Source organism: Microtus pennsylvanicus, chromosome X (genome assembly GCF_037038515.1).
Source record: "Microtus pennsylvanicus isolate mMicPen1 chromosome X, mMicPen1.hap1, whole genome shotgun sequence".
In the NCBI taxonomy this organism is placed as follows: domain Eukaryota; kingdom Metazoa; phylum Chordata; class Mammalia; order Rodentia; family Cricetidae; genus Microtus; species Microtus pennsylvanicus.
In genome coordinates, this window is record NC_134601.1 from 124,278,992 (window position 1) to 124,302,419 (window position 23,428).

Sequence of the window (23,428 nt, forward strand, 5' to 3'; positions counted from 1 at the left end):
AAAAACCACAAGGTAGCAAGGGAATGCGACATGTAGATGTCTGGAGCAAGAACATTTATGCTAAGAGGACGGCCAAGACTGTGTCCCCGAGGCAGAAGTGTGCGTGGCTTTCCTGGACCAGGGCATAGAGGTTGGAGCACACTGCAGTCGGAGGCAGGGAGTCAGTAAGCAAGTCTCAACTTAGGAATGAACGGTGCTGCTCTATATAACAATAACCACTTTGAAGTATTAATTTTGGTCCTAGGAATGCTGTCTATTAACTGATAACACATTACCTGGCACTTAGAACAGTTTGTTGGTAACTGTTTAGTTCAGCAAAACTAATAAAAATGATTAAAAAAATACTTTAATAGAAATGTAAGATTCCACTATTGGGCCCACTTAGATAGATGATGTTGATTGATGGACAGAAATCAAGGACCATGGGGCTGCAGATATGACTAGAAAGAACCGTGCTCCTGGTTTGATCCCCAACACCACATAAACCAGGCATCGTGGTACAGGTCTACAGGTCTATGGTCTAAGCACTTAGGAGGTGGCAGCAGGAGGTTCAAAAGTTCAAGGTCGTCCTCATTTACACAGTAAGCTTGAGTCCAGCCTGAGCTACCTGAGACCTCGCCTCAAAGACAAATCAACAAACAAAAAACCCCAGAACTATGACGGTATCAGCTGTTTAAAAGTATTTCCTAACAGTGACTTGAGGCACCTATTTCCCAACTTTCTTAAATGTACCTCTAACAACGCTGTTCATTTAGCACTTATATTCTTACTGAACCCCATGTAACAAAGGATATGGATGCAGAGAAATTCTGGTACTTTCTAGGAAGGCAAATGTTAATAAAATGCTTAAATATGTGCGCTCAGGGGGGTGAAGGCTATTGATACCAGTCCCGATGACCTAAATTCAATGCCTGGAGTCCCCCCCATGGTGAGAAGAGAACAGACTCCCAATAGTTATCCTGTGACCCCCATGTGCGTGCGAGCATGTGTACACACACACACACACACACACACACACACACACACACACACACCACACCTGGACCAATTCCTTTCCCAGATTCATCACCTGTGAGTGGGAGTTTGGGGGCCCATTTAGTTTAATGAGGGCCAGCTTTGTGACAGGTAGATCGGGACTATGCAGCTGCTGGAGACTGGCGCAGTCAGGAGTGAGGACACAACTGGAAGTCACTGACTTCTCCCTCCCTGGATCTGCCAGCAGCGAAGAGTTCAGCAGTGAAGGCAGTGAGCATGCTGCAGGTGCACAAGCCTAAGCCAGATAAAGAGGAATCTTATTGTGTTAGGCATCCCCCCCCACTCATTACTGTAACAAAATGCCCGACAAAAGCAGCTTAAGGAAGGAAGGGTTTATTTTGGTTTACAGTTTGAAGCAATACATACAGGCTGTCACAGTGGGGGATGTCACGGCAGCAAGGCTCACAGTCAGGAAGCAGAAAGAGATGAATTTTGGTGTTCCACTCTGTCCTTTCTGATCTGTCTGTGACCCCAACTCATGGAATGCTGCCACCCACATTTAGGGTAGCCCTTCCCTCTTCAGTTAAACTTGTTGGGAAGCACCTTCATAGAGACATATCCACAGGTGTGTTTCCAGGGGGATTCTGAATCCAACCAAGTTGGCGATCAAGATTAACCATCGCTAATCTACCCCTGGCCAACCTGATCCCCCAAAACACATCACTACATCATAGCATTCCGCCTCTGGCCGCTAATATCTCATTTTCATCGCACAATTCAAAAGGCATTTAGTCCTTCTCTAAAGCTGCCCAGTCTTTTAACAATTCGAACAGTGTTAAACAGTCCAAAGTCTCATCTGAGACTCAAGGCAATCTCTTATTTGTAAACTTCTAGAAAATCAACAACTTACAAAATTTCAATATACACTGGCAATGAATAAACATCCCCATTCCCAAAGGGAAGAATCAAGAGTGCAACAAGGAAAGAGGAGACCAAAGAAAAGAGCAACACACCCAGCAAGGCAAACACCAAATCCTGCAGCTACATGCCTGGCATCTGGAGCTCATAATGGAATCATATGGGCCTCAAAGGGCTTTGGGGGTCCCAGGTCTCCAGCTCTGTCTTCGCTCGCTCCTCTCCATGCTCGCGCAGCTTCTCTCCGGTGATGACCCACAGTTCTGGCACCTCCATCATCTGGGCTCCACACTGAAGCTTAGCTTTCACTTTCACATCTTCACATAATGGCTTCTTGGGGCTCACCACTGCGACTCCAACCCTGCTCCATATCACCTGCTCTTCCGGGAACTCTAGTGCACGTCTCCAAGACGCTCTCAGTCATGCATCTTTCACAGCTGTCTGCCACGACCATGTGGGTGACATTTTGCAAAATTCTGCTGTGCTGGCTTTCATAGACTACAGGTATATTGATGTTTGTGTGCGGGCCATGGGGAAAGGTTCCCTGGGTAACTGCTTTCTACAAGTAGGAGACTCCTTCAGCAATATTCTCAGGTTAGGTTTTCTCCTTTCAAATGAATTCTCATTTTCACAAAAGGGAGTGTTTACTGGGTGGGGTTTTGCTTTCAGAAAACCATCAGTAATGTCTAATCCAGAGCACAAGGCTTCTCATTAATGTTGCTAATCTCTTTTAACAATTCCAGTTGCTTTCTCTGCATCTGCCTTGCCTGCACCTTTCCACTCATTTCTTTCCCAACCAAGTGGACACGTCTGTCTTCTGTCTGTCCTCCATTGCCCCATTTGTGCTTTCCCTCACTGGAGACCTGGGTGACAGCAGTAGTCAGCAAACATGACACAGTCCAAAGGAAACCGAGCCTCAGATTTCTTCCGCCAAGCAAACGACTCCATTAATTTTGACACTAGTCTCACTTGAGTTCCCAGGACATAGCCCTGATGACACAGATTGATACCAGATTCTGTCAGATTTTCACACAAATGGCCGGTAGCTCAATTCTCAATAGTCCCGTTTCCTCTCCAAAACTCCACGAGCCAGATCACCACTGTCCGCTCTTGTCTCGGCATCTGAGTTTTCAAAACGCCACCAGAACTGCCCATTCAACTCTGCTTACAGCACTCCAAGACTTCTCTGGCTCAAAGTTCCAAACTCTGAACTTTTAAACCCGTTCCAAACGCCCATGACCCACATGGTCAGGCTTAACACAGCAGCCCCACTTCTCAGTCCCAATGTTGTTTCAGCTCCTTTTGTGCTTGCTGCGACAAAGTCCCTGAGAAAAGGGTTTACTTTGGCTCACAGCTTGATGGTCCAGTCCATTATGGCAGAGAAGCCGCGGCAGCAGGAACATGAAGCCACTGGCAATACATATGCATTACACATGCAGTCAGGAAGAAAGAAATGAACGCTGGGATCTCACTTACTTTCTCCTTTTTACTGTATCACAGACCCTAGTCCATTGCATGGTGCTGATCGTGAGCAAGATGGGTCTTTCCTCTTTAGTACAAACTTTGCTGAATCGGTACCATAGACACACCAAAAGTATGCTTCCACAGTGATTCTAAATCCATCACATTGACAATTAAGATTAACAATCTTACCTACCAGGACCTTGAAGGCTGTTCCAATCAGTCCCCACAAACCTGAATCTGCACTAGCAACTAAATGCAGAAAGGAAGAGGTCTACACTCAGGCCACCTGGGAGGTAGTAAATCTTAGCAGTCAGTGACGCACAAGGCACTTTAAAGAAACCATTTGTAGTTAAAAGTCCTTGAAGCTCCTATTGTTCATGACCGATGACCTTTGGAAAATAAAGTCAACTGAACTAAGCCATAAGAGAAGACAAGTGCTATGTTTAATGCTTTCATGACATCGGTATCCTTTCCAGTCACTGAAAGTGCCCTAAACCATAGAGGGGAAAGGCATGCGCAGTAAAATGAAGATGAAAAGGGTGACTGCAGAGCACGGCAGCTGGTAAACTTGGGAGAAAGCTAAACGTGTGTTGGGCCCACCAGGGCCCACAGAACAGCCACACGGCATAGAGTCACAGTGACTTCTCATAACCACCAACAGTCACGATGCATAGAGAGGCCAGCAAAAAAGCGAGGGGCAAAGGGTACAAAGAGAAAACAAGGGAAAGAGTTGTGAGTGGGGGTTACCCCCACTGCTTCCCTGCAAGAAAAAGAACAGGGAAGGCCGAGCAAAGTTTCTCTTGCTTCTTTCAAACAAAACTGGCAAAGCTTTATTTAGATCACCCAAAATAACATTTTATAGAAAAGGAACTATAACATTACACGGCAGAGTATGGCTGTAAAATCTCAAACAAGACAGGCAACGCTTTATTTAGAGCAACAAAAATAATGTCTCTGAGAAAGGGAACTGCTAAAAGCAATGCATAGTTGCAAGTTCTCCTTTGTCATCAATATCAATTCCCTCTAAAATACTTTCAGAGTACTTTGTGGCTTCCAAGCACAAACTAAGATCTGTTGAACAGAAAACAGTTTTCAAAACCATTTTGTTTAACATTAACAAATAATCAAACAACGTGCTTCTTGCTAACAACCAACCGCAATGGCTACCAGAACAATGTTTAACCTAAGTATCTGTTCATGAACGTTTCTCTACGAATACAGCTCTGGCTGTTTTTATCCTGCGAGCACATACAGTTTGTGCAGCAGTGTTACTTTGGAACACGTTCAGACACCCAGGAAGTAATCATGACACCAAAAAAAAAATCATTAATTAATTAATTAAATCAATTCCCCCTATAGGCATGTTCCACCATGATGAGGTCAGAAAATAATTCTTAACAGAAATAAACGTATGTGAGCAACTCAGAAGAACAGAGCCTGCTTCTGTCAGAGAACCCCCAGGGGAAGTCCACCATTTCATTCACGCTTCACCTGGAACCTAAAATATAAAGCCACATTGTACAGCTATTTTTCCCAAACCATGGAAACTTTAGTAAACTGCCCTGGGGTTCTTGGTGCTGTAGTGTGCCTCACAGGCAGCAACATATGCTGACTCCGGGAAGAAGTCATCATGGTATTCTGCTAAAAACCTAGAGAAAGAAAGAAGGCACTAATGAGCATCGTACTAAGAACTGAACACCCTGCAGCTCAGTATTCGCTTATAACCAGCTTTCGCATTTCAACTCCTGTGTGTACTAGGCAGGGAGGCTGCTTCTAGTCTTGATTCTATTTGATTACTTCCACAGCACTCACTAAACTGGTTTCTGTCAATCACTGTGCATCCAAATCTCTTCATCAGCAGTGTTACGGAAACAGAACCTGAACTCGATTAGGTGGCAGTCTGATTACATACATGCATCTGTGAAAAATAACCTCAATAAATACTTGCCTGTTTTTCAAACTCTAAAAATAATACAAGACAAATCCAATAAATGTCCCTTAAGAAATTCACAGGGCTTATACACACTAAGTTGGTGGTAGGGCCTCGGTCCTGTCTCAGCAAGGTGCTGAGACAGATTTAGTTGACTTCCCAGGGGAGGCTTTACCCTCTCTGAGGAGCAGATGTGGGTGGGTAGGGGGAAGGTGGGGGAGTGGGAGGAAAGGAGGGAGGGGGAACTGGGATTAACATGTAAAAGAATAATTAAAATTGAAATAATTAACCTGGCATTAATAAAGAAAAACAAGGGGAAAAAAGTTACATCCAAACTGAACAGAAAAGCCAACACCAGCACTTTACATATGAATTTGCCATCCCAAGAGGTTAGTTATAAGTCTGGATGAGAGCCCAACAACATGTCAAAAGACTGGGATGTCTGTAGACGGCCGTTAAAGTGTGGCAAGTCACTCAAGAATCTGCAATACACTGATGACGGGCCCTCAAGTGAGTCACACAGGGTGGCTCAAGTCTGTATTCCAAGCATTTAGAGCTAAGTTGTGACACTCCACCTCCAAAAACAAAACAGCAACAAAATAAAGCAAACACACCCACGAGATAAGAAACAAAACAAATTCCAAGTGAACCCGGCAGCTGTGCGGGAAGCACTCACTCTGCTATCTCACACCTGTCCGAATTCCTAAACTGTCACGTCTCTCTAAATAAGAAAGCACTGTCAAAAGTCATTTGCTAGCTAAGTGCTTTTCTCTCTGTTTGCACCTTCTTGAAGGTCACTGTTTAGTTCATTGATTTGAACTGTTGCCACTGTCTACTTCTTTAAAGAACAGTTTTATTTACTCTTTGGCAACTTCATGCAACAGACCTTGATCATATCGAACCCCAATCTTCCTCTCATACCTTGGGTACATTTGAAAAGCCTTTTCCTACGTTTATTTATAAAATCTTCTATGTTGTTGACCAAAGTCCTAACTTCTGCTTTATATGAGGAATACTGCAAAATCTGCACGCTTCCCTATACTAAACTGCAGTTTTAGCACTATTTGCTTTCAGTGCCCAAAGTTTTATGGTAAAAAGGACTGTGGGTTACTCTGAAGGGACATTTGGGAGGGAAGAGAGCATTTTTAAAACTTGTTTTCACTAAAAGGTTGGAAAGTCTGATTATGTTCAAGGACGTGCTAGTCACAATCCCTACAGGAAAATCCCTTTTCAAACTTTAAGACTAATTTCTCTGGGCAGAGTACTCTCTACTCTTGAATATCTTAGACCAGTCAGAATGCAGCCCAATAAACAGAAAATGGCTCCCTTTAAGTTCTAGTAGCTAAGCTGAGCTGGGTGAGGCAAGGTGAAGGCCAGCTTTGAAGGCCAAGGTAAAGACCCAGCTAACAGACATCTAGGTGGAAGAGAGGGACAGTGCGAGAAAAATGGGCATAAGATCCACAGATGAAACATTCCGTTCGATAAGAAAATGACTGGCTATATCAGGTGAAGAAAGCCACACCTTCTCTGAATTCAGAAACGTCAGTATATACTGAGTCATATTTAAGTTAGGAACACACAATTAACTTGGGTACACACAACAAAAAAAGGCCACTACTTATGGTACTCCTGAAGAGAAAATGTAAAATTAGTGTCAATCTTAAGTACTTCTACATAGGAAAAGTCATTTGCTGCTTACAAGGTTAGCCTCCTGGATTCCTCTAGTGACATGATACATACCTCAGTATCCTTGCCTCAGAAACTGGAGAAATGAAGACTAAAAGAAACACAAAAGCAAGCAGCAAACAAAGATCCTGCCCTACTTACCCTATCAGTCAGAACACACCCCTCCCCACAAAATGGAAAATACCACAAAGCTACTTTCCCTGCGTGCTAAAGTTAAGCCTAGAAAACTCACGTTTGCTGGCAGAGGTAGGTGTGACAAGGTAATAAAAATACCTCAGAAAGAGATCAAAGTGCTTCAGCAGAGCCTTCAGATTCTTCTCCGAAAAGGACATCTTCCCAAGGATTTCTGGAAGTTTGACTGGATTAAAAACAAAAGATTTGTAATCAGCAGAAGGTTAAGATGGAAAGGACTCCCCGTGGCTCATCATGTGAGTACTCGTTCCCCTTCGGGGACTGAATTCCCACCTGGAGAGTCAAACAGTGAGTTACTGAACAAGCACAGAGTGGGAAGTCAAGTATTGTAAGTACAACTTTTATGAAATTTAAGGTACATCCAATGTCTTTTCTTTGAAGCAGAAACTGGGTATCCACATTAGTTCAATGCTTACAAGATGTCTACAATCTAGTGACCCTGGTTAAAAAAAAAAGAGTCAAGAAATAAGAAGCTGCTAGAGCTGAGGGTATCATGAGGCCCCACTTCAGTCTGACCATCTATAAATCTGTAAGAGAATGGTTGCTAAGAGGAAGAGACATTTTCTCCAGTGGTGAAGCCACTGGTAAACTGCTCTTGTTTCCCTCCTCACCCATGCACTTATAAAGAACTATAATGAAACTCAGTGAGGGGGGCATACACACACGCCATGGAAATAGAAGGACAAGTAGTAGGGACTAGAGAGATAATGGGGGACGTGACTATGATCAGCATCATTCTATAAACATATGAAAGGATCAGTGCAAGTCACTATCGTAGGTATTTAATAGATGCTAATAGAAATGAAAACTGGAACGAAGACAGAAAGAACAGGGGTTCTTACCAAATAATCGCAGCAAATGCTGTGCGCCGTAAATGTATGAAGGGGGAGGTGGATGGTCTCCTGGCGGGTAATTGTCAGGCACAAGTTTCCAAGATAGGACCTACAAAAAACACCATGTGAATGCTTCCTTTATTCCAAATGGAGACACTTCTAGATACCTACATCTTCTCATAGTAAATCATATGGAGAGAATAAAACCATATTGCTACCCAATGAACACAAGAATATAAAAATAAATGTGAGGGCCAGAATGACTCAAACTTAGACTAAGAAGATACTGGATTTTAAACTTCTCCACATCTACTATTTTATGGAGAGACATTCCATAATGATGGAGAAGCCGTACTGGCAGGATCAGGAGCCTAGCTGCTCACACTGCATTAAGTTAGGAAGCTGAGAGTGGGCCAGCAATCGGCCAGTCTATAAAGACTAAGGGCTCAGCCTTGTGAGCAGTCTATTCCTCCCAAAATCCAGCCAGTCTATAAAGACTGAGGGCTCAGCCCCGTGAGCAGTCTATTCCTCCCAAAATCCAGCCAGTCTATAAAGACTGAGGGCTCAGCCCCGTGAGCAGTCTATTCCTCCCAAAATCCGGCCAGTCTATAAAGACTGAGGGCTCAGCCCCGTGAGCAGTCTATTCCTCCCAAAATCCGGCCAGTCTATAAAGACTGAGGGCTCAGCCCTGTGAGCCATTCCTCCAGCAAGCTTTACTTCCTAGAGGCTCCACAGTCTCTCTGGACAGCATAACCAGCTGGGGAGCCAGTGTTCAAACACATGAGCCTCTGGGGGACATTTCCCATGCATACCACCACAGTCACTTAGCCCCTTTTCCTTTATCAGGAAACACTAGCAAAAGTATCGGGAGTCCCTGGTGCCTTGCTATTTGCATCATTATGGAAACTAATTTGAATCATCTCAGAGTTCCAACTTGGTCATTGGTTTCTTTGTCTTTACTCTGATTTTCAGAACTATGGATGAACATGGGGCTTTGCTTAAAGTGAGAGCTGTCTTTCGGAACTCTGATGGATTTCCACAGTACCTTCCTCAATCAGCAAACCAGCTTTTATTAAAGTGTGTGTCCAATCTATTAACATGGAAGAACCAAAGGTGCAGGAAATCCTCTATGAAAAAAAGCTGAAGGGTGCCCACCCCCCAAGACATCAGAGATGCTGGCACAGTCGACCTGAAATAAACTACACATTCACAGTCCTGTGGGACTCCAGGATGACGGCCCCAGCTTCATTTCAGCTCCTTGGAGCCTTCATGTAAATTCCCTATCTCATCCTTGGCAGCCAGTACAAGCATCTTCACACCAACCAGAAATATAACCCAGCTCCCACAGGGGAAGCTTAGAACTGCTTTGGCATTGAGTGTGGACCAGAGGGCGCAGATAGGCATCTGCAATTAGTACAAGTTCTCAATGGGAATCACCTGTGCATCTTAACGAGCAATGTTTTCATCCAGACCCTTCCCAATCAGCGGCTAGTAATAGAAGAAAGGGTTATAATGGATTTGGATAAATAGTCTTGGTTAAAACCCACTGTGGAAGAAGTCCTAGAGGTCCTTAAAGTCACTATGGATTCTTTGGTCCCTAGAGCCTGCTGAATGCCACTGTTTACCACAAAGCGGCCTGTTCTACCATCAACCACTAGATGGCAGCACTCACCTATCTGGAAAGTGGCCTTTGCTTTTTTTTTTTTTTTTTTTTTTTAAGGGAAATAGAAGAGTAGCTGTGGGAGAGAGGGGAGATGAAAGAAGGGACCGAGAAGAGTGGAGGAAGGGGTAACTGTGGGGTCTAGATTTAGTGTATGTGAGAAGAATCCAATTTAAAGTAAAAGAAATATAAATACCATTTCCCTTAAAACAAAGCCTGGAGTGGCAAGGCTTCAAGTTGATGGGCTTAAAGTCCGGCCCAATGGCTACATTCAGCATGCTTTCAAAGGGATGGCTGTTAAGGTTACTGTCCATGGATGAGAATCAATGTCAAAAGTGAGTCAGAAACGACAGCTTGCTGCTCACATCTCATCCAACTGTCCATGTGGATTTCTATATTGCCCCAAACTATGTTTATGCTTTTTGTTGAGGGCTGAACTGCTCAACTGGGAGCCTCTTCCTGAGGTCTGATGTAAGTATGGAGAAGAAACAGTTCAGATTCTAAGAACCCAACTCTGCCCACCAAGGGGATTCTGGTTATCAGTCTCAAGGTCTCCGTGTACTTGGTCTGGAATGCTCTTAAGATAGCCTGTACTCCCTTTGTGCAACACTGTTTGCTTAGCTTCCCACTAAGTCCACTGGGTGAGTTTCAGCTGACTTTATCCCATTGTATTTCTTAAGGCGCTTGTGCGGTAAAACACACAGCCTGTGAAAGAACTCCCAGTCGCAATCCTTATCTCCTCTTTGTCTATCCTCTTTATCTTCTGGATCTCCTGGTCCTCTCTCGTAGGACCGTAGCACCTAAGAACAACCTTTAAATGATTTAAAGCTAAAAGGCTATGTTTAGCTCTTGCATATCATATGCTGTTCACATTTCAGTGTCCGTGATAATGGTTTATTGATGCACGGTACATCTATCTCATTTACATATTGTTTGCAGCTACTATGCAGTTGATTAGTCTTCATAGGCATCACGTGACACACAGAACCTAAAATACATACTCTAAGACCCTTCAGAATAAAAGTATTAACGACTGATGTGTTATACAGAACACAGACACAAGTCTTTCAACAGCTAAACAATTTTTGTAGGAAAAAGTCATTCGACTTGTAAAGCTGGAGTCCTGGCGGTTTTCTCAGATTTGAAACCAGAAACAGACTAATAAGCAGAATCCTCTGTATCCTTTTGCTCCTATTTCTTGTAAAGCAACATAATACTACAAGACTTAGGATTGTAAGCAACTACAATGGATAAGAGAACTCTTGGAGCTGAACATCAAACACTCTACCTCATTTATTTCATTGGTTCTTCTCCCTTCGAAGCCAGCAAATACAGCACTCCCTTCCTTACTTGGAGTCAGAGGAATGGGGGAAGATGATCTGCTATGCACAGGCGTCTCTGCCAAAGAGAAAGTCACAATTATTTACCCATAAACTTACAGAGTGACCGAACTAGAGACACTCCTCGGGACCCCGAAAACCACTAGACTACCAATGTAAATAAGTTCTCAACAGCTACAAACCTTCACCAATATGGCCTTCATCTTTATAACAGATAGTACCTGGAATTTTAACATGGTACTGATACATGTTACAACATAAGTCAACCTTGCAAAGGTTAAGCTAAGCTGAAATGGGCCCATCATAGAGCCACATATTGTGATTTCATTCATATGTAATATGTAAAATAGGCAAATCTGGGGATAGAAAGGAGATTTATAGTTCTACGAAGGCATGGGTGGGGTGACTGTTAATGGGTATGGGTTTTTTGGAGGGAGAACTTCCCATGTTTTGGAACCAATTGAGAGAGGGCTGGACAACTCTGTTAATACATTAAAAGCCACTGGATTGGACACGTTAAATGGGAAAACTGGAGTGTGGATTATAGCTCAACAAATTTAAAAAGTAGGGCCGCTAAATTAGTCACTTTAAAATGATTAACTTGGATGGGGGAGATGGCTCAGAGGTTAAGAGCATTGCCTGCTCTACCAAAGGTCCTGAGTTCAATTCCCAGCAACCACATGGTGGCTCACAACCATCTGTAATGGGGTCTGGTGCCCTCTTCTGGCCTGCAAGCATACACTGACAGAATATTGTATACATAATGAATAAATAAATATTTAAAACGATTAACTTGGATGGGGGAGATGGCTCCAAGGCTAACAGCACTGGAGTCTCTCCAATTGCCAGCAGCCACATGGCAATGGCAGCTCACAATTCTCTCTAACTCAGTTCTAGGAATTCTGACACCTCATTGGTGCCTGAGGACACCAGGCACCCCCATGGTATGCAGACATAGATGCAGGCAAAACACCTATCCCCATAAAATAAAAATAAATCTTGAAAAATGTATATAGCTTTATATGTGCTTTTGCCTAAATCAATAATGCCAAAAAAATAAAAAACCTGGAGTAGGTTGGGAGGCAGGGAGATATAACTTCCTGTTTTTTAGAATTTCTTTTAAAAAAGCATTTTATTTCCCAATAAAACCATCCCAGTTTTCACTCCATTAACTTATTAATCATGTACATACATTTTACATTATTAAATTTATATAAAATGTCTGAAATAAACAAATCTAAAGTGCTACCTAGATTGGTGCTTTCCAGGGGAGGTAAGGAAGGACACGTGAATGGCTGCAGATGCACGGAGGACGTCTTTTGTTCTGTGAGGAAAGCATCTGAGCTGATTTTGGCAATGGCTGCACCATTCTAATTATGCCAAAAAAAACCACCAGGAATGGTGAATTTTCCAGCATATGAAGTATATATCCACAACTCTGCTAAACCCAGATTTGGATACTTTCCTCAAGTTTTGGAAACAGGAAGAGAAATTAACAATCTACTAGCACCTTTCGCCCTGAGTATTTCAATATCTCCACCAGCTCACAAGTAGCAGAGAGGGAGTGTGGAAAGCAGCCGTAAACACGGAGTCCAGACCTGCTCCCCAATCCTCAGAGCTACCCAAGCCAGTTGCTTTTCCATCTTCCTATGAATGTTTTCCTCTTCTTCAAATGAAGTAGCCTTCTAGCATTTGGCTGAGGTCCTAGGAATAGCACACCCTTTATATACACTTAGGAAGGTTAAAGGCAAAGGAAACAGTGGCTTTCCCCAGCCTGGGGATCTTACAGCAAACTCACTCTTTTCCAAGTGCAGAAACAATTTTGGCATGTTGGTAGATGTGTCCTGCTGCCGACGCTTCGGCTGAGGTGAGGAGCTACTCTCCGACAACCTGTCACAGTTAGTGCTATGGCGCGTGGACCGCCTTAGAGACTGCAGGGCTTCTGGATCAGCTTTGCGCCTCTTGGGAGTGACTGGTTCACCGCTAGTTGGTTGGCTCTCAGTGGACTGTGGTGTGGACGGGTTCAACAAAGGCGGGCTAGGAGACAGCTCCTCCTGGCTCCTGGGCAAGAAGGACAGAGTCACTGGCAGCCTCGAAAGTCTTCTGTAAGACCTTTGAAAGGCAGGTTCACAAAGCAGCCTGGGAGGGGCATATACCCCCAAGTATACTCAAACATCCATTTTCTTAAACAGTCCCTGAATAGATGAAGTCACTATAACTCTGCAAGGCAAGCTGTTATTAGAAACGAAAACACCACGTCTTTATGTTTTAGAACAAGCACTTTTGTGGGTGGGGGTTGGCCCTAGCCCAGAAAATAGTTACCAGTGTCTGGTGATATTATAAGGTTGTCACAACTGTGGGAAGATATACTGTTGTCTAGTGGCTAGAGACCGGAGATACTGCTAAGTGTCCAACATCACACAAGATTGGCCCTAGGACAGAGAAATTCTGGTCTAGGGAATAAGACTATCACAAAATGTCTTCAAAATGTAAAACTTGCCAGGATGTGAAAACGGCATAAGCATATCAAAGTCAACCCCAGACTCTGGGAATCATCAGGTGTGAAGCAGGTCACTCATGACTTCAACATAGGTCCCCAGTGCATTTTGTTGGCCTCCTGCCTGAGGTGAAAGTGACATGGGGAAAAGAGGAGGGAGGGAGGGGGAGGGAGGAGGAGGGAGGGAGGAGGAGGGAGGGAGGGAGGGGGAGAGAGAGAGAGAGAGAGAGTCCGCTGAAAAAAAATGGTAGAAAGGGAGGGAGGGAGTTAGGGAGAGAGGGGGAGGGAGGGAGAGAGAGAGAGAAGCCACCAAAAAGATGGTAGAGAGAGGGGGCACCAAAAAGATGGTAGAGAGGCAGAGTGGGGGAGAGAGAGAGAGAGAGAGAGAGAGAGAGAGAGAGAGAGAGAGAGAGAGAGAGAGAGAGAGAGAGAGAGAAGAAAGGCAGCTAATGCAGGGCACAGGAAATGAGAGTCAGCAAGATAGCTGTGGATGAGAGCAGATGCTGAGTGGTCAAACACAGAGGGATGCTACTCTTAGTGCTAGAGAACTCAGTCCTCTGAGCATGGTATGATCATTGCCATCGTGGAATCAGAGCAGCTATGATGACCCACATGAGATGCTCATAACTAATATTCCCTTGTGAAAGGTGGTAGGGCCCAGAAAGCACACAGAGGCCTCCCCTTTCTGAGGATACTTCAGCCGTTAATGCCTGCTGGGGAGAGGGAGGCTATTCCTCAGTGCTGTAGTTACTTGTAAGTAGCACATGTTCCTAGAACTAGTCCTGGTTAAACTCATTCATTCACCAAGCTAGACTTGAGAACTGGTTTTTAGATTCTTGTACAACATTCAGGAAGAGAAAAGAAAGTGCATGGTAGAGTGCCTTAGACAGATTAAGGGAAAAGACTTTAGGTAAGGATGGATCCATCCTCACACCCCCTGCCAGAGAACAGGCTTAAGTACTCTTAGATACAGAAGGAAGAAAAGCAGAAATGAAAGAAAAGTAGGGAACTAACCTAAACTTAGGGCCAAAGGTTGCTGGCCCCTTGTGAACAATATCATGAATCAGGGAGACAGGCATTCATTCCATACTACAAATAGTAGGCAAGAGGCTCTATAAACACTGACCCAAATCACATAGCTAACAGCAATGAAGGATGTCAGTTGTACCTCCACTTCCCACCCTTCTGGCCCATGTTGCCTTTACCCTCTTCACTGTCTTCTGGAAGACGGGACAGCTGCTCAGGATCCACTGACAAAGTTCTATCTACCCAGGAATCTTTTGTTTGTCCTGGTCTTGCTGAACTCCCCTCTAGAGAACATCTGTCCCCAGATTTATAGCAGTCCTCCTGCCTCACCGGCATGTGCCATTATGCTTGGCTACCCTGAAATGTTTCCCTGGGAAAATCTTACACACCCATTGAGAACAGGAGTGAGGATCTAGCTAACCCATAAATAAACAGAAAGCAACAGTAAGAAGACCCTGTGGTTTCCCTTCCTCCATTCAGGCCCCCAATAGCAGCAGATCAAATACTGCAAAAAAAGAACTCAGTCACATCAGTGCTGACACCCGAAAATGAAGGCACACTTCCATGTTGTCTAACTCACCTATTAGTTGTGGTGGTACTTTCCTTAATAGGAACAAAAAATTTAGATGATGTCACTCTTTTATATTGAGCTTGTTCATATGGATAGAGCAAAACCAATGGGAGAGTATAATCAAAGGTAATTCGTAATCCATCCACCATCTCCTTACAGAGGTCAACACTAGGAGGATTGAGAAAGAAAAGATTAGAGACTCTGTAAAGTCACGGGTATTTTCGAAACTTCACAATAAAAGTATATTTTTAAGAGAGCAGATTTATCTTTATTATTTATGTATTTACTCTGAGGCAGAGTCTTCACCATGTAGTCCTGGCTGGCATGGAACTCACTATGTAGACCAGGCTAGCCTCAAACTCACAAAGCTCTGCCTGACTCTACCTCCTGAGTGCTGGGATTAAAGATAGGTGCCATGCAGCTGAGGGCAGACTTTTAAAACCTTATATATTCACTTACATATAAAAAGAATAAATACAATCTATAGATGCTAATAATAAAAAACATGGAAATATAGACCCTAATATAAAATGCAGGCACTATGATAATAACTTAAATGTATCCATATAACACAAATGAACAGGTTTATTACAACATAAGACATCCTGGCAGCCCAGTGCTCCTGGCTCCTGTTCAACTGTAATACTATACATCCCTAACACTGATCCTGCCAAGTCACAACGGTATAGTAGGATTTGAGGAACTCTACTCTGACTAGAATAAAGAATTGTTTGGGGCTGAGGAGATGACTCAGTGGGTAAAAAGCGCTTTCTGTACAAGCCTGACAACCTGAGTCTGGATCCCCAACATCCACTTAACTAGATGCAGTAGTGTACAAATCTGTAATCCCAGAGTTCCTGCGGGGAAACCTCTGGCAATTCAGAGGCTAGCCAGGGTGGTGGATCCAGCAGTGAACACTAGAGACTGTCCTAAGCAAGGCAGAAGGTGAGGACTTTACACCACGGGTTGTCCTCTCACCTTCAAATGGATGCCATAGCCCATATGCACTCAAACACATGCATACATAAATTCATTTTAAAAACTGATCAGTCATAAGCAACCTTCTATCCAGTTCTCATTGCCATTCTGCATCCTCAAGTAGACAGTTCTTGTCCAAAATGGTATCCCTGAAAATATTGGTCTTGGTGACAAGGAGATGCATAATCAAGCCAGGTCTCATGTGGAATTAGCAAACACTTCAATAAAATCACAATAGTTTCATGCACACTGACAACTGAATGAATAAGCAGCAAATCAGCTATGAAATAAGAGATGCATTCAATAAAACTGAACAAAGAGAATGATCCCTTGTTCAAAACTGTAATATATAAAGAAAAAGCTGAGGGTATAGCTTAACCCTCATGCATGCTAGGCTAATGCTAGTTAAGTTCAATCCCTGTACCACAAACACACACACACACACACACACACACACACACACACACACTCCAAAACTAAACAAGAAACCTAACAATAACAACAACAAAACCAAAGACAGAATCCAAAGACCCCCCATCACTCACTTCTTTTCTGCTGGGACATAGTGCACATTCATATGTGAATGCATCATGGCATGCTGGTGACGAGGCCTCTCACTGGCTGAAAAGGCTGCATTAATAGCAAAATGCTTCACATAGGATTCCAAAATTGTTATGACGTTGGTCTGGCATGGAAGTTTCACTAACTGTTAAGAAAAATATAAACATCTAATACACACATCCCATTATAATCAAACATATATTACAAGTAGGAATAGCAATGGCTCTATCAGTTTAACTTTGTCAATTCTGCTTACGAACTTCTCAATTAAATATGTCTAGAAGCTCTTTAATATTCCTTCCATCCACTGATCATACTCATATATTACTATTGTCTTATTGTCTTGAATACACAGATGTGGTGATTCTCAGGCTTAGCATTGTATTAAGAAATTTGGGAAAATCTCTCCAAGTATTACCAAGAGATGTGCCCCTACCCTAGCAATTAAATCCTAATCAATCTTATCAGCTCTCTTTTTGAGACAGGGTGTACTAAATAGTTCGGGCTTTCCTGAAGCTCTCTAGGTAGATTAGGCTGGCCTTGACCTCACAGTAATCTCTACCTCCCTCTGCCTTCTGCATGCTGGGATTAAAGGTGTATGCCATCATTCCTGGCTTAAATCCTAATCTCAGATGAAGCCCAGGTATCAGAATTCTGAAAAGCTCCCTGAGGGGCTCAAATGAACAGTATAAGGTATCCAAGTCTTAAGTTATGCAAGAACCCAGCACCACTGTTAGTCAATCTTATAACTGGACTGTTGTGGAATATTAGTTTAAGATGAGTTACATTTGTTTATGCTGTAGAACATTTGTTTAATGATGCAAAGCTGTGCTGCATCCTTTTATGCTGCATTTGTTTAACTCTGTGAAGCTGTGTTACTTTGGCTGCCTAAAACACCTGACTGCTCTAATAAGGAGCTGAACGGTCAACAGCAAGGCAGGAGAAAGGATAAGCAGGAATGGCAAGCAGAGAGAATAAACTAGAAGAGAAATCTGTGAGGAGAGATGTAGGAGAAAGAGAAGTGGAAGACTTCAGGGGCCAGCCACCCAGCTCTACAACAACCCATGGAGTAAGAAGAAAGATATGCAGAAATAGAGAAAGGTAAAAGCCCAGAGACAAAAGGCAGATGGGATAATTTAAGAAAAGCTGCCAAGATACAAGCCAAGCTAAGGCCAGGCATTTATAAGAAAGAAAAAGCCTCTCTATGTGTATTTATTTCAGAGCTGAGCGGCGGGCTCCCAGAAGAGTCAAAGAGCTAACAGTAAAACCATCACCAACACTAGACTGAGTAGAAAACTGGAAATGAAACTACAGTCTTTCCATACGGCCTGGTGTTTGACACTGTGACTACAGAATACAGTCAAGTAGAAGCATCCCAAAGAATCCATTCCTCCAGCATACCCGTTTCCTCCTGTTGATATAGTAACAGTCATCCTCAAGCTGCTTCTTGAGAACTTCAGGGATATCTATGGTTATTGTTCTTTCATCCATGTCCTTTCTTGAGCGCAGCGACAATACTTTTTTTTTCTGCAATATCACAGTTCTATTTTTAGTTAATGAGAACAGTGGGAGAGGTCACCACAGAAAAGTCTGCTATGCAACAAAGCTAGTTACATCACAATAGTCACATCATGCCACATGTCCTCTATGAAAGGACAAGACATAAAGATACTATGCCACATTTTCAAGTGTTTTTCACAGCGTTAACTACATTACAAGTTCACTTTTGTTTCTTCCTCATGTATGATTATCATTGGGGTTTATGTCCAATTTGGAGGCAAGCAAAAGCCAATCTCTGTTATGCACCATTAAAAATGAATCATTATAAAATACAGTTCACAATCTTACTTTAAAAAGATGTACGCTTTGTGGAAACACTCTGTGGGTATAAAAAGTAAATGATGCTCACACAGTGACTATAAACACGCTGTCTTTTCTTAAACTGTCACAATAAATTCATACTATTGGTCTGAGAGGTATGTCTTTTGGAAAGAACTCCTAACCTGAGAATTTTGCCACTACCATAAACATCAAAGCTTCTACAATACAAACTTTTTAGTACCGCTTTAGTCTTTACTTTAATACGCCGCTGGCGATGTTCTTTTAGTTCTTCATTCTTTCTGCCACAGCTGTCCTGACAGGTACTGCTTATTGCTACATAAAACAAAAACATCAGACAATCTCATATTATATTCTTTGACAATCCTTACATTTGCACATTTTTAGGTGGCGCATGCACTTGACTAAGAAGAACCATCTGTAGTTCTGCATACATTTTAAATCCTAAACACAAATACTGTACCTTTCGGAACAGAAACTTATTTTGATAAATATAACTCCAATTTCAATGGATACAAAAATCACACGAGCTAATGATCTGAAAGGGTTTCACCAGCTAGGATCCTATGGTTCACTGTTGGAGTCATAAGTGGTGGCAAGGCCCTGGAGGTATCAAGAAGAAAATGGACTGTGAGAAAGGATCTGTGCGGGCTCGCAGGCTGAGATGAAGGTGCTCACTGCTGAGACTCTGAGAGAGTCTTATACCGACATGCTGACTGATCAGATTGGCTGCCTCTGTAATTACCTAAAATAAACCAAGCGCATAGTACAAAGCTGCTCCTTCACTTACGATAGAGTCACACCTAAATTGATGAAAATACAGGCAGCGTACTGAATATCATAGCTGACTACTCTTAAGGAACTCAGAACACATATATTAGCCAACAATTGGGCAAACTCATTGAAACAACGCTTACCTTATGGCAGTGTTAAATATCTCATGCATTTTATTGCATATTGTACTGAAATTGGAACACGAAAATAGTATATTTTCATACCACCATAAAGTCAACAAAATCTTAAAACCAGAGAATATCTGTATGAGTTTGCACTATTTCCCTGTCTATAATTTCAATGACTCTTTCTCTCAATCTTGAGGTCTAAAAAGATTACATGAAAATGGTTTTAGTTGAGGAAAATAAAGGCACTCACAGTTTTCGTCATTTTGAGGTTTTTCTTTAATCGGTACACTTTTTAAGACAGAGTCGACACCAGGTAACCTACAGCGTTTCTTCTTTTTTCCTGTACCTCTCCTGAAATCAATAAACACAATTAAAATAAACTTTCAGTCTCGTATAAGAGTTGGAATCCACAGAGGACATGATAAATAATCATTCTTAAATCAAATTTTAAAACATAATGGTAATCCTCACTACCAAATGGATACGACTCATTATGGAAAACATCTATGAGTCCTGTATAATACTATAGAAACTCATTTACTTTAAATATGTAAGATGACTGAAATCTGTCACATTATTACTTTTATATCATAAAAATCCAAAACAGTTTTTAATAAAAACATACTGAATAACACTTCCATCAAAGTTTTTGTATCCTTACAGGCGAGCTAGTGCTTTTTTGGCCAATTTACGCTGTAACCTCCGATTTTCATCTGTATCATGAAGCACATGGTCTTCGGCTGCCCATCTATCCCAACTAGTTGGAAAAAAGAAGAGGATGTAAAAGTAAAAGTCAGTATTTTGAATCAAATGAAACGAATCCTGAAAAGCATCACAAACAAGTGCCCCGTAGTTGCTGACATTTCAGAAAGCTATATGAAGTCTTCCAAATCACCAGGAGGGCGTCAAAGAAGCACAAAACGAACTCAGTTCCGGTCACCAGGGATTCCTCAGATTACCCACAGGTAATCCAAACATAGCTGATTTAAAGTAAGCATGCCTCAGAATATGAAAGCTTTCCGAACAAAGCAGAAGCAGGAAATTAAACTTTTTTACAAGTGTTTCTAAATCTTAAAGTTACAAAATTAGTATGCTACAAAGGCAATTAATATTTAGTCTGATTGTAGCAAGTTCACTCACCTACTGTTCCAACCATTAAAATGTATCAGATATTCTGGAATCTTTCTGCCCTTTTCGTCTTTCCCGACAATAACATCGACGATCTGAAACCAGGAAATAACTGCTCACGAGTGGCACAATAAACCAAAAATTATGTTAAAATTATAAGTTTTTTTTTTTAAAAAAACCTAGATCACAGTCCCTTTTTAAAGGAAAAGAATTTGTTCCCTTTTTAGATCGAGAGCAGGGTTGTAACATTCTTCAACATATATTTTTTTCTTTTGCCTGAGTGGTTGCCTCAAAATAGGAAACATCCGTCCAACCAACCCACGATTGGTCTCTTGAGTTTGAGACCGGGTGAAGCTTTCTGAAGCCATTGGTCGGTAGATTTGTCATTAGCTAGGACCCAGACTAGAAATAGCAGCACTGAGACCTCTGGGAGTTGTAGTCACCCTGGCCTTGCCTTGTCCGGTGTCCAGTCAAACTAGCCAGAGACTTCCACAACTCTCCCCCTCCGTCCCCCTCCCCTTAATAGCCTTGCATCTCCGGAGGGAACTTCTGGCACAAATCGAACAGCGTGTCCTTCCCTCCCCTAGCGACGCAGCAAGCTTGAGGGATGGCAAAAGGATTTAAACAGTGATAAGAGTTGCAGGAGACACCAAAGGGACATAATCCAGCCCAGACTTTGGGGTGGCCCACAGGACAGCACCACTTAAACATCGCTAAGACGCACCTGGGGCTGTTCCAAGTTGTCTCCGCCACCAAGGACTTCGCCTTGGTGGCTGGAAACACTGACACTCGCCCCGACCCCCAGCGCGCTGATTTTCACCCTCTTGGGCACCGGAGCACTTAGGTGCCCACTCCTGCCCTCCACTTAAAAACTGACAACTGCAAGATACAGCTCAGCCCCGGCTGACTGAGCTGGATAAAGGCAATGCTAAATTCTTTCCTAGCCCTGTCGGTCTCCTACAAATCCTTTAGAAATTGCGGATGTCAAAGCGATTGAGCAACCCCGAGCCCCTTCCTGCCACCCCTCCCCCAGGGTGGTAGTTCACTGCCTGTGATCTTAAACTGGACTCGGGTCCCCGGACCATGACACCGCCTCCTGACAGCTGCCAAGAAACTGAGGCCAGGGTTGAGGGGTTGAGGACGTGGGTGGGTCAATTGGTCAGGGTGTCCTCTAGGGAGCCCACGCGGCGCTGAACCGCAGCGGACGTGGACTTATCGCAAAAGCAGAGGCCTCAGGCAACAGTCCTCCTACACCGGGCGCCGGAATTGGCGCCCAGCGATCAAAGCACCATCCCGGCCTAGCAACCGCTAAGTGACGCAACACGACCGGAAGCGGAAGTAGAAACAGAAGGGTCGCGGATCCTTCCAAGTTTAGGGTAGTTGAGCGCCTTAAGCGTCTCGTCAGCGTCCCCTGCCGTCCCGGGCCGCTCTCCGGGGCCAAGGCGCACCCTGGTGGCTGTCCAGTGCTCCAAGCCACTTGTCCTCCGCTGGCCCCTTTGCCTCCCATCCCCGGGGCCCAGACCCGTGCCTCCTCCCTGTCCCCCCCGCGGCGGCACCTTGGCATCGTACAGCACTCGCGCCTTGGTGGGGTCAGGCTCGAAGCACAGCACTTTCTCCCCAGAGTGGAATTGAAATTTCATGCCCTCGCTCGCGCTCATTTGCTCATCGTGGCGGAGGGCGAGGCTCCGGGGCGGGTGGAGCGCGCGTGGTAAGGGAGGACGACCGGGGAGGCGGCGCTCCGCCACCGGGGGGGGCCCAGAGTGGCGGAGGCTATGACCGCCCCGCCCTCGGCCCCTCCTCCGGCCACCCCGCGCCGCTGAGGGGACCTGGGCCGTGGCGTTGGAGGCGCGCGTCCCCATCCCCGCCAGGGGTCGTCCCCGCCCTCTCCCTCTGGGGCTCCGGGAGGGGTGCGGGCGGGGACCAAGACCCCGCGACCGAGGTCTTCCTGCAGAACGTCCCCTCTTGTTCCCATGGGCTAGGGTCCCCGCGGCTTCCAGGCTGCGCCCACGCGTGCGCGGGGCCGTCACCTCCGGCGCGTGCTCTCCAGCCAGAGCGTGGGGGTCTCTTAGGGAGACGGCTGCTCTGGGGTAGTCACCAGGCTCCGGGGATTGTGGGTGGCGTCTGCCCCCAGGAGCCTCCTGGCCGCGCGCGCGCATCAGCCCTCTCAGCGGTGCTGCGCGCCGACGAGTGTGGCCACGCGAGAAGGACGCGGTGTTGGAGCTGGCCGGAGTCGGGCAATGGCCTTGGGCGAGGGGAGGAGACATTCCGGCCAGTGAATAGAACACTCTGTCATCCTTCGGAAAGGACCAGCAGGTAGCAGGCCTGGAGGCCCCAAGTGAGCAGTGGGCAGCAAGGCAGATGGGTCTTTAAAGGGTCGTTAACATCTTATGTGTCAGTTTCCAGCGCTCCTGAATTGCTCCCTCGCGATCTGTCTTCAGTGGCTCAAAACCTCCTGTAGAGTGGAAGCCTCATTGAGCCCGTTGTTAACAGGGTACCTGCCCAGAGGTGGAGTTCAGTAAATACTCCGTGAATCAGTGATCAGGGGATGGGAGACTTGCAGCGTAGACCTTCAGCGACAGGGAGGGCGGAGCTGGCTGGTTTCTTCTAGAGTGCAAAGCCCCTGAGCTGTGGAGTTACTGGATGAAGACCTGGCCAGAGAGCAGAGCCAAGCGGCAGGGAGGTTAATGCCTGCAGTTTTAGTGAACTGCCTGTTTTCCCACACTATTCTGCTTTTGCCTCTTGCTTCCAGAAATTTTCACTCGCCTCCCCTCCCCCCCCTGCGCCACTCCTCCCCTCTCTTGGTACACGGCACACATCTTTCACATCGCCACTTGGGCACTTCCAAGAGAACCCCTTGTCGTAGCCACACGTTGGGGTGACATGAATTACAATTACGTACCCCCAGTATCCCCTCCCAGCCCTCTACTTACC

General features: G+C 44.4%; 1 protein-coding gene and 1 pseudogene across 5 annotated transcripts; one reads left to right on the forward strand and one right to left on the reverse strand.

The window, feature by feature from the left end:
* Positions 1–1,352: 1,352 nt before the first annotated feature.
* Msl3 (MSL complex subunit 3) lies at positions 1,353–22,761 on the reverse strand. 5 transcript variants are annotated; one of them, XM_075957744.1, is made up of 13 exons: positions 22,054–22,761; positions 20,510–20,592; positions 20,031–20,126; positions 19,620–19,720; positions 18,706–18,782; positions 18,030–18,155; positions 16,613–16,773; positions 15,099–15,257; positions 12,794–13,056; positions 10,944–11,053; positions 8,005–8,104; positions 7,244–7,328; positions 1,353–5,003 (listed from the first exon to the last, which is right to left on the reverse strand). In XM_075957744.1, exons 1-13 carry the CDS (start codon positions 22,759–22,761, stop codon positions 4,904–4,906), a joined length of 2,169 nt encoding a protein of 722 aa, XP_075813859.1. In that variant the 3' UTR covers positions 1,353–4,903. The 5 variants fall into 5 exon arrangements, with proteins under 5 accessions (XP_075813859.1, XP_075813858.1, XP_075813860.1 ...); XM_075957743.1 differs by having other exon boundaries at positions 18,691–18,782; XM_075957745.1 differs by lacking the exon at positions 22,054–22,761 and adding an exon at positions 21,222–21,821 and having other exon boundaries at positions 18,691–18,782.
* Positions 22,342–23,428, forward strand: part of LOC142841027 (importin-5 pseudogene) — a 40,423-nt pseudogene continuing 39,336 nt past the window's right edge.

What these genes read in the sequence shown, in the direction of transcription:
- Msl3 (XM_075957743.1), bottom strand. Translation starts at nt 22,761, where the DNA reads ATGTCTCCTCCCCTCGCCCAAGGCCATTGCCCGACTCCGGCCAGCTCC. An exon ending in AAAAAAGCACTAGCTCGCCT is followed by an intron (nt 19,721 to 20,030) that starts GTAAGGATACAA and finishes TATTGATTTCAG; the next exon opens with GAGAGGTACAGGAAAAAAGA. An exon ending in ATATCAACAGGAGGAAACGG is followed by an intron (nt 16,774 to 18,029) that starts GTATGCTGGAGG and finishes TTTTCTTAACAG; the next exon opens with TTAGTGAAACTTCCATGCCA.